Source organism: Pipra filicauda, unplaced genomic scaffold (genome assembly GCF_003945595.2).
Source record: "Pipra filicauda isolate LSUMZ 115617 unplaced genomic scaffold, ASM394559v2 scaffold113_size4260070_pilon, whole genome shotgun sequence".
Taxonomy (NCBI): domain Eukaryota; kingdom Metazoa; phylum Chordata; class Aves; order Passeriformes; family Pipridae; genus Pipra; species Pipra filicauda.
In genome coordinates, this window is record NW_024103585.1 from 2,402,738 (window position 1) to 2,414,879 (window position 12,142).

Consider the following 12,142-nt stretch of genomic DNA (forward strand, 5'->3'; position numbering starts at 1 on the left):
AAAAACTAGTAGCAGAGTCAATATGGAGATAGTGATTTCTTTTGTAAATATGAGGACTTAGCAGACTTTCTTCAAATGTTATCATCCAAATATCTAGGCACAAAGGTGATTTGTGTGCATTATTGAATTCTATTCATGTGTTTATATACCACTTGTCAAGATTTGTTCAAGACGAGAAACATCTCAAATTTTGGAATTTAGGTTATCAGAACACCAATTTTAACTTCAGTTCTATTAATTTCAGTGGTGTAAAGTAAAAGGAAAGAAATGTTTTATTTGGGCAATTGATGCAGAGCAATGATATGACTTTGTTATGTAAAGGACCATGCCTGTAAATTAGTGAAAATCCTGGTTGGGAAGCCCTACTCTGTCCTCAGCTCATGTGGATAAAAATGGTGATGGGGTCTGTTAAAATCCAAATATACCAACAAAAACCTCATTCTTAACTGTGCAAGGACATTTGTGTTAGTTTACCAAGTGTCCTGTTCACAGAATATCAGTTAGAGTCAGAAGGTGAAAATATGTAATAAAATATTGAGGATTAAATTTTAATTTGGTCTAGGATAAATTTTGAACAGTTAATTTATTTTTCAATTTTCCTCAGTAATGGTAATATTAAGTAGAGGATACACGTTATATTTGAACAACCCTATGAATCTCTTTGTAAAGACTGGACAGTTCTCTGCCATTTGGGACATACCTTATTGGCTAAGGTTGCCTGGCAAAGTTAATCAAGTTTTCTGTTAATAAAAGGCTTTTAACTTACAGTTTCTCTAAAAGGTTAATAGCAGTCAAGTATGAAAGATGATTGATAGGGAAGCAGTCATTGACAGAAGTTGCATTGTACATCTGCACATCATGGTATTAAACAAACTGTTTCTTGCTAGAGATTTTCTCATTAATAGGTGGTGTGTATGTAATTCTTCAAATGTCTTACCACTTACAGTGTTGGCCAAGTGCAGTCAAAGTTTGACCTATGTATATGTACTGAGTGGAGTGGATTTAATAAAAATTTTTAGCTATTCCCATTGCATACATTGTGATTAACTTGAATACTGTATGTGCTTCCTTTCCTGTTTATTTTCAAGTCTTAGTTTAGGTTTTACTTGGGAGTTTGGTATTGGAAGTCCCTGAATAAAATGAATTGTGGGAAACATTTCAACCAGTGCCAAAACTCCCCAAACTGCACTTATTTGTTTTCAAATCTTGAATGTAAGGAAAGGCCATATAAAAATCTCAGCTTTGATTATTTTGGAAACTACCAAAGTGTCCATCCAGTGGTTGATTAAAAAAAAAATCTACATTTTAAAAAAGTTTTCAGTGTATTTTTTGGAAAATTTTAATTACCTTTTTAATCTATTTAATTAGTTAATATAATTTTGACTCTAAATTTTGGGATGGTTTTAATATTTTTATAATATAATCATGTTTTACAAATCAGTATATAATAAGTGTAATTGATAATTGATGTGATATCTTTTGCCACTTAATCAGTCATACATATACAAACCAATATTGAAATCACATAAGCAGGTCCAGAACTTTATAAAAATATTTCAGAGAACAGAATCTCTTACCATCTGAGATTGTCCATGATTTTTTTGAGCTTTTTGGGTAGTATTGAGCCAGTAAAAAAATTCTGAATGAAGTCTTATATCTCATGGACTTATTGAAGGTAGTCAGGCACAGGTTTTGAAAAAATCAATTTGATTGAATTTTATTTTTTATCCAGTTGAAGCCAGTGTAGAGTGTTTGACTGTTGACTGGCCTTTCTCCTTACCTGCATTATTGCTGTTTTTTAACGATATTGACTACAGAGCAAGTGACATGCTAATTGCTTTCTCTGTTCATCTAAACACCCTCCATCCTAATTTCAATATTTATATTATTATAAAACTGCTGCTTACCCTCCCCCCTCCAAAAAAAAAAAAAGAGGGAAAAATAGTAGTCACTAAGACTTTGTATTAAAACTAATTTCAACAGATGCTTGAGCTCCTTGCGGGCACTGTGTTGCAGGAAAACTGAGTAATCAGCTTGGCCAGTTGTTTGAGAGGCAATCTTGTGCTCTGCTAGAGTAAAATTGATACAAAAATCCTGTGAGGCTTGATGGTGCATTGTCAAAAGTTTTTTAAACACCTCGTGTTGGTTTTGGACCTGTTAGCTTTTATAAGTCTACTTGCTGCAGGAAGTATAAATGCTGAGTGGTTATTGAGTTTGTTCTTTGACATAGAATTAGCTGAAAACATGTATACTGCTATTTCACAAGAGAAAGCATTTCAAAAATAGGTGCTTGTTTTCCCTCTTTATTTTAACTATTAAGGGATTTTCTCTCTCTGATATCCTTTCTCTTGTGTTTCACTTTGATTTTGGGTTGCACCTATTCATAAACACATTTCTGAGTTTATTTGCCGGATGAGTTTTGTCTATGTTGACTGGGAAAAGGAGTGAGTTGGGAACAGTAAAATTTAGGAACTGAGTTTTTAAAATTTTTCTCTTGCAGACCTGTGAGAAATCCACAGGATTTCACCACCACACAGGCTGAGTCATCCGTCAGCATAGCCATTTGTGTGATACGTGATAGGGACTTTACAGGGCACAGAGAGCATGAGGGAGTTTTAATACCATTTAATTGCTCTTTTATGAGTCTGAATGAATCCTCTGTATAATCTATACACAAGAAAGAGAAAATATCTTAAAACTGAAGTTAATGGCATAGTTTCCTCTAAAATAGAGGAGTGATGACATTTTCTTTACTTTTACAGCTATGTCTTTCTTGCTGTGAGACAGGAGGGAGGAAGTCTATGAAAAGGTCCAGCAGCAGCCATTCAGACAGCTCCACACATCTTACCCTTTAATTAAATCTCTTTTCCCTCCTGTAGGAAGTGGAAGCCATTTACTTCCAGCACAGTCTTGTCCTTCAGAAGTTAAGTCCTGTTGAATTCCTGTCCAAAAGTGATTGCAATAGTAGACTGGAGTTGGGTGCTCAGTTTTTGGCCTGACTTGGCATTTGTTGATTCTTCCACTTTTACATATTTAGCTGCTAATCTCGGTTCACAAGCTTGGGAAACATCGGGAATCTCTGCAGGCTGTTTGTGTTCATTGCACAGTGGCTCTTTGACGCTGCAGACACCTTTAATCTCTTCCCAGTCTGCTCCTTTCGAGCAACTCCACCTGTGTAAAGATAAGCACAGGAACAAATCCTGCAGTTCTAAGAGGCATCAGATCTGTCTGAAGCAAAACTCCTTTTAGAGTCAGAGATAAGAGTAGCAATGACAATGGTCTGAAAACCGCCAGTATTTGCATCTGCTACACCTACTACCTCCTTTCTGCTTGCTTGATTGACAACCAAAATCAAGCACTAGAATTTCTCTGGCCTCTTCAGCCTTGCTGCTGGATGCCATTAGTTGCTTCCAGAAGTCTGTTTTTTTCACTGTTGAACTATCTTGTCAGTTTAAATCCAAGTCTTTCATTCAATTTGTTTTTTGTTGACAGTTTTTACCTTGGCTGTCTGAGAGTAGTCAGGGATGGACCCTACAGGTTGCCTAACATGGGCATCCACAAACAACTTCACAGCTCAGCAGGGCCCAGACTTGATTATATGTGGCAAAAAGTGGCTGTAAAGGCAAAACGGCCATTGCTCTCACACAGAGTGAAAAGACTTTGGATTTCATGTTGCAGAAAGAAAAATGAGTCCTTAGATATGTGTACCATCAGTTTAGTCATTAAATGTAAAGAAATTTATATTGCTATTGGCAGGTATATGTAATTTCATGTTGATGTTACTGTAAATTAGAAAGCTGCAGGGTAGCTAACTGAGCATTAATAAAATAGTCACTTGGAGGAACTACCAGTTTGAGCATTGTGAATGTAAAGAACAATAACTTGCAGCAGGTCTATACTCATCTGTACCCAAACTGGTCTTGTTTCATGGGCATAATGTATCTGATTTACTTTGTATGTAGAGTAATGTAGATGAGTAGCACCTCTTGGCAGCATTAATACATTTTTTACCTTAAGTTGCTCTTGCACATTAACCAGATTTTTTTCCTGTGTACCATTTTTCTTTTGCACCAAAATACACTGCTATGTTACAGCCTTTTAAGTAATTTAAAGACAAAAAAAAATATTTAAATAGGAATCACAAAGTATGCAGTCTTTTCCAACCTGTAAAATATAGAAACATTCATTTATTTAGACATATTTCTCTTCTGTGCTATTCAGGCATACAAATTAAACAACTGTTTGTCAAGAAAGATAGCATGTTGTTGATCCAAATAGTGATTTTTAACTCTGATAAGTTTACAGTCTTTCTTTAATGAACAGATAATCTGAGCACAGACTTCATACATATTCAAGACAGAGAGCATCACTACCTGAAGAGGAGTCTAAATGCAGAGTTTGATTTAGCCTCTGGTAATGGCTGTTTGTAGCCTGACTGCTGCAAAAGTGATTTTTCAAAGGTTCATAACTTGTACAGAGTTGAGCTGTTTTTCACAGATGGGATCCTGCTATATTTCATATGCTTACTTCAAAGCAAGATTGTGCTAGAGCTCTTTGACAAGATGGTCACCACTTTTCTTATTATGGATAAAGCAGTGTATTGTCTACCCTATTCTCTTTAGAAACAGGGGACTATTTTGGTTGAAACATTAAAGCAGAAATTTGGAGTAGAAACCCTCAGTCTATCTTTCAGAAGTTGACACATGTTAGCAACTGAAATCCTCTTAATATGAATTATTGGACAACTTGCATATTGAGGATGTTCCCAACTCCATCTCTAAAGATGATTGCCCTTTTCAGAGTGAGAAAAAATAAAGGCAACTTCAAACATTAAGGAGTAAAAACATTTTTTAATTAATAGCTTGATGTCTGATGCTGGGAGCTTTAGAAAGCTGTTTTTATGTGACACCATTTGAGAAAAAAAATTATGGTGAGCTGTCACTTGTTTTTAATAAAAAGTGATTTCTTATTCACCCAAGTGTAGTCACTCATAACTACTGATTTTTCCAAAGAAGCTTTAAAAATCCAAATAATCATCTTTGCAGAAAGAAAGGGCACCAGTGACACAACTGTCTTACTCATACTCCTCAGCTGGGAATTTTTCTTCTGAATTAACAGGTCCTCAAAAGGGGAGTCTGTGTCTTTGCCTAGGTTTTACAAGTTTGGGGGGCCATATGTATGGCATTTAGGGGAAACATTGGTTGGTTTGGTCAGGACTTCTGATGTGTCTGATGTGCTGAAAATATGTCTCTGGTGTCTGTAGAGGGTTCTGTAGTGAGGTTCCCTGCTGCTAAAATACAAACTAATTCATTATGTGAGGTATAAGTGACATGAAAAGCGTCTCTAATGTTGGTGCAATCAGTGAATGGCTATGATGTATAATTACTATCACAGCAAGCTGAAATTTTTTTAATGGAATTTATATGTACTCTGTTTTACAATAGTCTCTAAGGCTGTAACTTTTAAAAAACATGACTTGATATGTAAGGGTGGGAAGCATTATGTAATGCCATGTAAATGCCAATTATTCTTAAAAAAAAAAAACCAAACAAACCTTTGCCTCAGTTTTATGTCCTTCCAGATTAGTGATTTCTTTTAACCAAATTTCAATTGCAATGCTGGGAAGAATCTGAGTTGCTATTCTGCAATGTTACATTTATATTAATTTCTATGCATAATGTCATACACTTTTCTAGGTTTTATTTAACAGCTTGAAAATTACATCAGTAATTGCTTGTCATAGCTTAGTATCCAGAGATGTCTTGGGTATGGGTTTGATCCACAAATAAGGAATTATGGAAAAGGTTACACTTATGTTAATGATTGTCACCTCTCCCCACCCACGTGATGGGTTCTATTAAGCGTCTCCCTATGTAAAAAAGTGGACACAACTCAAAAATTTCAAATACCACCTGTATTTTCAGCGTCTACTCAATCTTTCTGCTGTTGTCACTTCATATTCAGTAGATACAAAAATTGAGTGAGTGCACATTCATAATCACTAGCTGTTTTGCTTGTAAAGTTATTTTGTTGAGTTTAGAATAAAAACAGGTAGAATGACCTTGCATGGAATAGGATATCAAAGTTACTGTTTTTCTCATTGTCACTTTATTTTGCTTACTGCAAAAATACTAATATCGACAGCTTTACTTCCTGTTGGGACAGATGTGAATGACCTACCAATAATTATTACCTTGGCTCTTTTCTATAAGCAAAGTAACATTCTTTGCTGTTCACCTCTTCAGCATCTTTCCATACTTTACAAAACATCATTACATACATACATAAATAAGACCATTAAAATGTATAAGTATTTCGCGAAGAAGACTGAAGTTTTAAAATAAGTAAGTAGGGAAATCACATTTTTAAGTACTTGAGTACAAACAGATGATAGCAATGCAGAGTTAAGGAAAAAATGCTAAGATTTACAAAACTAGGTTTCACCTTCATTAACTTAAATGAACATATTTTTAAAATGGAAAAATAACTAAATATCAGTCTTTAAGAAAAATCTTTTACCTCTTCAAATGAATTATTGATGGAGGCAGTCATTTAAGTTGTACCTTGACACAGGAAAAAGTTTTAGCTTTTTTCTGTTCTCCCACAACCTTGTTTTTGCAGAAATCTAAATTCAGTCATTGAAATTACCTTCAAGCAGATATTCTTCAAGCAATTACCTGTCATGGGATATATTATTACAATAATGTCGACCTTCTCTTAGCCAAAAAAGGAAAACAAAATTGTTTTTCATATTAGACAGGCTTTCATACTGAGTAAACAAAAATAATTGCAAAAGTATGTGGTTATAACACAAAGGAAAATAGAAATATTCTTTGTGACAAGTTCAATAAACAGCATCTTAATCTGTTGAGAAATGGAAGAATACAAATTTGGGGATTCATCTGGCATACTGTAATTGTGTTTTGAGAACCTAAAACATTTGTTTTCTTCAAGAACACTTTATGCTCACAGTCAAGTTAGGAGCAGATTTATGGACACACTTAGTGGGAGAACCTTTCAGTCTGGAATATGATCCATCTTCTACTCGCTGGTATAAACTTGAACCTCTTTTGGGGATGCCGTCAGGTTTTGTTCTCTTTTTTCTGGTAGTCTGGATCAGTTCCTGCTAGAATCTTGTAAGATGCCAGATTGCACAGGTGACAGATTGCCTGCTCTGTCATTGCTTCCGTACTAGCAGTGAAAAACTTTTCATCCTGTTGCTAAATGGGGTCAGATTTGCATTAAACATAGTGCTGTAATTGACCTGTAAGCACTGGACAGTGTATTTTTAATAGTTCTTTTTTTTTTTTTTTTTTTAAATTGGAGTGCCTAATTTTCATGAGTGCTCTGGTTCAATAAGAAGTATCACATTTAGTTGAGGAGCATTGTAAAGGAGGTGGTGTTATGTGTTTCACCTAATGCACTGACTAGGAGTCTTACTGAAAAAACACCAAAAAACTTTAATTTAATGTAATGAATAATTTGCCAAGCTGCTTGTTTATTCATTAGCTGGAGATCTCATTCAACTAGAGAACCAGTTTTGCCACTTTACACTCCTAATCAATTTAAGTTTTTTTTTTTAGTAAGGGCCAATTCGGGTATCCTTAAACCTTAGCTGTATACTAAATGCACTAGGGTCATATCAGCATGTCAAATCATGTCTGTGGTTAGCCCTAGGGACAGAGAGAACCCTCCATAGGAACTCCATCTTTGTCCTTGTTCAGCAGTTATTCAGGTAAGATGGTGAGATGCGCCTGATCTTTTCCAGATACATCACTCTGTTTTCCTCTTAACCAGCTGTGCAGGTCCATGTGTTGAGGTGAAGTCCCACTTCATCTACACTCCCCCTCACTGCCCTTAACAAGTAAACAGGTGAAAAATGAGTTGAGGAGTCTCCTTTTGTTGAGACACAGCTTTTCTGCTTAGGTGAAGAGATGTGTCCTTCCCCTTTACCTCCCTGATGGAAGTCGGTTGTTTGGTCCTGTCTATTCCCTAAGTATGACAATACTGGAAATTCAAAAATTGGATACATCTTGATGTGAGCAGTTTGGCAATAGTGGGAGAAAAGAGCTGTGTAAGTGAAATAGTACCGTTCTTAGAAGACACAGTCACACAGTTTTCTTTCCCTATACCTATATATGCCTATACAGGAACTCATGGTACCACAGAATAAATTTCCTTGCAAACATTTTCTAAACCAGTCTTTCATTCTAGTTTTCTACTTCATGGAGAAATGGTTTTAGCTGCTATTTTCATAAAGAAATAATGCTTCTTCATAGCTTGAGTATTAAAAATGTAAGGGAGCACTGGCTACCCTTCAGAGACCCTGAGTGCTGTGAGTAACTGGTGGCCATTTTATTTCTTTCATCTTGGTAAGATTCAAAGCTGTTTATTTGCTTAGTGTTTCACTGATTTTAAGAAGAAAATTAATTTCTCTTTTGTTTTTTAGCTACATTACTTGCTATAAAGTTAAAATATAGTGCATTTCTCACAGTTAGATTTATTTTTGTTCTCTCTCCAAGTTGGATAATGGAGATGAACAAGCAGCCCAGATCAGACGTGAACTAGATGGTCGACTACAATTGGCAGATCAAATGGCAAGGGTAAGTGGTTACTTTCTTGTACCAAAAAATATCTTCATATGAGGTTGAGTGGGATGATCCATAGTGTGTGCTTCCTGTTTCTAAAATTAAGCAGATCCTTTGAAAATAGTTTGACAGATGAATTTCTTTCTGCTTTGGAATATCTGTGTAGCAGGGGTAGGGAGAAAACAAACCTTGGTTTTAGAAAGTCATGCTGTGTAATCCTACACTTCCTTCATCAGCAAGTCCAGTTTTCCTCAATTTTTACATTGGGGTTGGAAAAAACATCTTAAAAAGAGGAGATATATCAACAACACAGTCTGTCTCACCCATGTTCTGTGTTGGTTTATTATTATTTGAATGATCCTCACAGGATAACGTACAGTTTAAAAAGCACTCCTAAGGGGTTTTTCTTGCTAGAAAACCTTGAACCTTGTCCTGTGTTTTTAATCTCTAACTATAAATTACTTTTTATTTCTTTTTTTCTTTTTCAATCTGTAATATACTGGCACTGTAATGCTATAATGAGCCAGACCACCAGACTTGCTGCAGGTATTTTGGGTCACAGTCAACTTGCTTGGTCTTTGTTATTGAAAAAAACCCCAACTGTAGAGGATTTACTGTAAAACATTTTATGATATACCTTATAACAGATAACGAATCTAGTTTAGGAGCAAGGTACCTGTCTTTGCAGACAGCACATGGGGAGCGTTTGTTTGTTTCTCATTTATATGTAAAACATATATTTTAGAATAATTTATGTTTTTGTTTAATCCTGAATGACATTCTCCCAAAGCACCCAATGTTCAATATTTGGAAAACTGTGTATAAAATTGACTCTGTATGTGTTCATATATGCATTATATTTGTGTATATGTTCCTTCTTGCTTATATTTAAATATTTAAATACTGTTATCTAAAAATTGATTTTCAAGTTTTTTCTATTGTTTAAGAGAGATTATTATTTAAAATAATCCATGTGTAATAATTCAACATTACTTTCAAAATGAATGATCAGTTATTAAAAATAGAGGTAAATGATGATAGGAATTTCTTGTCATGATTGTAGTTCAGCAGCTTTGTATTAGAAGCTTGAATGTGATTGACTTATTTTTGGTAGCATGAGAACTGGATGAAGTAACAAATTATTAGTGGACAGGTCATTTTGTCAATTTATAAAATATTTGAAGGTAACATTGAAGGTATATTATTAATTACTGTGTTTAAAACACATGTATTAAAAATACCTAATGTGTAGTTCTTCAACCTGGGTTTATGGTTAAATGATTTGGTGGGGTGCACGAGGTTCCGATTGTAGTTTATTTCTTCTTGTCAAAATTAACTGTATTTATGGGACAGGATTAGCCTGCCCATTGTTGTTGTGAAGACATATAAATAGATAGACACCGCAGTTATGACTTTTATTTTTATTTATTGTCTCTTAACTGAAAGCAAATTGGTAAATTAACATGATGTATAATGAGGGAATTTTTTTCCTTCCTAACTTTTAAAATATATTTTCCAAGGAAAGAAAGTTCCCAGAATTTGTAACAAGGGAAATGGAGAACATGTACATAGAAGAGCTGCGGTCTTCGGTGAATTTGCTGATGGCAAATTTGGAAAGTCTGCCAGTGTCTAAAGGCGGGCCGGAATTTAAACTGCAGAAGTTAAAGCGGTCACAGAATTCTGCGTTCTTGGACATAGGAGATGAAAATGAAGTTCAGCTGTCAAAGTCTGACGTGGTTCTCTCCTTCACATTAGAGGTAATCACAGATTTCAGAGAAAACTTGTTGATGGTTTAAATTGCTAGAATATCTCTGTCTTGATACTTTTTTCTTATTAGTCCTTTCTTGGTAATTTTTAAATTTTATGTAATTAGGATTTAGAATACAACTGTATGATACATTTTCCTCCTGCAGCAGTAGTTTCATTTGGGCCCACACAGCAGTGTGGGCAGTTGAATCTCCCACACACATGTAACTTTAAATGAATTCCAATGCATTAAATAGCTAAGTATACTTTTAAACATAATAATGAACCACTGTTGTTATCAAAAACTCGTTCACAGAATTTTATAAACAAGTAGCATTTTCTCACCGGAAACATTTAGAGAATAAACACAGAAATTTGTTTTTATAAACTTCTACACTTTCCTCAAGAAACTATCTTATGTTTTTTGAGATTATGCAGGAAGTCTGGCCTGTGTCGATGCAGTCCTAATCCATATAGAGCTCAACTGACTTCAAGAGGAAACCACAACATGTCTGATCAGAGAATAGAATGGTTTGGGTTGGAAGGGACCTTAGATGTCATCTAGTTCCAACCCCCCTTCCGGGGACACTTTCCACTAGACTAGGTTGCTCACAGTCCCATCCAACCTGGCCTTGAAAATTTCCAGTATTATAACTCAGGTCCAATTCCGCAAATGTGCATACCAGGAAATGCTTGTCTCTCTTTTAATAATAATAGAATCAAAATGTTACCAGGGTGTGTGTTGTGTATTTGTTGGTCCGAAGGTGCCATACTTGTGCTATGCATTTGAAGTGGCTTTAGTTTAAGACAACAGATGATGTTACAGAAAAAAATATTTCAATTGTTCAAGAGTTTAAAACAAATAAAAATGGTTTATCTTTTAAACAGTGTTTTTTCTTAAGTGAAATGAGCATGTTTTTTTCATCTGTCGTTAAAAAATTCAGATAATTTTATCCCATGTCATCATTAAAGACATAGAATTAAAAACATATCAAGAATAGATGATGAAAAGGTTTGAATTCTTTGTATAACAGAGAAATGTAAAAGCTCAACATCGGCTTTCAAAGAGTAGTAAGAGCCATCATTCTATATGCCAAAAAATATTAGTTCATCAAGCATGTAAAAGTAAAGTGCAGACCATAGTACTGAAGTATATGAAAAGATGAAGTATTTGTAACTCCTGTGCTGAATCCCATGTGTCTCCATCACATGTACTGTGTCTGCCTCCGGTGGATTACCAAGGCTAGAATGGTCCATTAACAAATAATAGTTCTGAAGCACCTAAAAAGTACCTGAAAAAGTTTGACAATAATGTTTTCTGTCTTTCAGTTTGCTGAAAAACCTTCTCTACGCCTATAGAAAGAACTATTATGTACCCAAAATGATGTGATATTTAGGTGAAAAGCACAGTAAAAGTTTGAAACAATCATTGAAAATTGCCAAGAGATATAATTTTTGATAAATTTGGAACAGCTTTGCTTTTATAGCCCTTCCCCTCTCCCACCAGAAATGTAGACTGTTAGGTCTGGTGAACTAACATTTTTTTATTTTAATTTTTCCCTATCACTGATAAAGAGGTGTTCTGCAACATAAGTTATCTACAGTTTATCCTGTGCAAGCCAAAGAATTAAATTAAATTAAATTCTCTATGTGTGATAGTTTTTAGTAAGACAGATTTTCATCTTAAACGTGGTATTAACCACGTAAATTGACTCTCTTGCCAAACAAGTCTCTTACTCCTGGGAAACAAAATCTCAGAAGATATAAAGGCAAAAATAAACAGTTGAACTGATACTAATGCAGACTGA

The 12,142-nt window shown here is 34.8% G+C and overlaps 1 protein-coding gene across 9 annotated transcripts in view; it reads left to right on the top strand.

The window, feature by feature from the left end:
* Positions 1-12,142, top strand: part of CADPS2 (calcium dependent secretion activator 2) — a 292,803-nt gene that overhangs the window by 111,430 nt on the left and 169,231 nt on the right. For all 9 annotated transcript variants that reach the window (XM_027720819.2, XM_027720827.2, XM_027720823.2 and 6 more), the window contains 2 exons: positions 8,523-8,603; positions 10,109-10,345. In XM_027720819.2, coding sequence (XP_027576620.1) covers positions 8,523-8,603; positions 10,109-10,345 — 318 coding nt within the window. The remainder of the gene's footprint in view (positions 1-8,522; positions 8,604-10,108; positions 10,346-12,142) is intronic.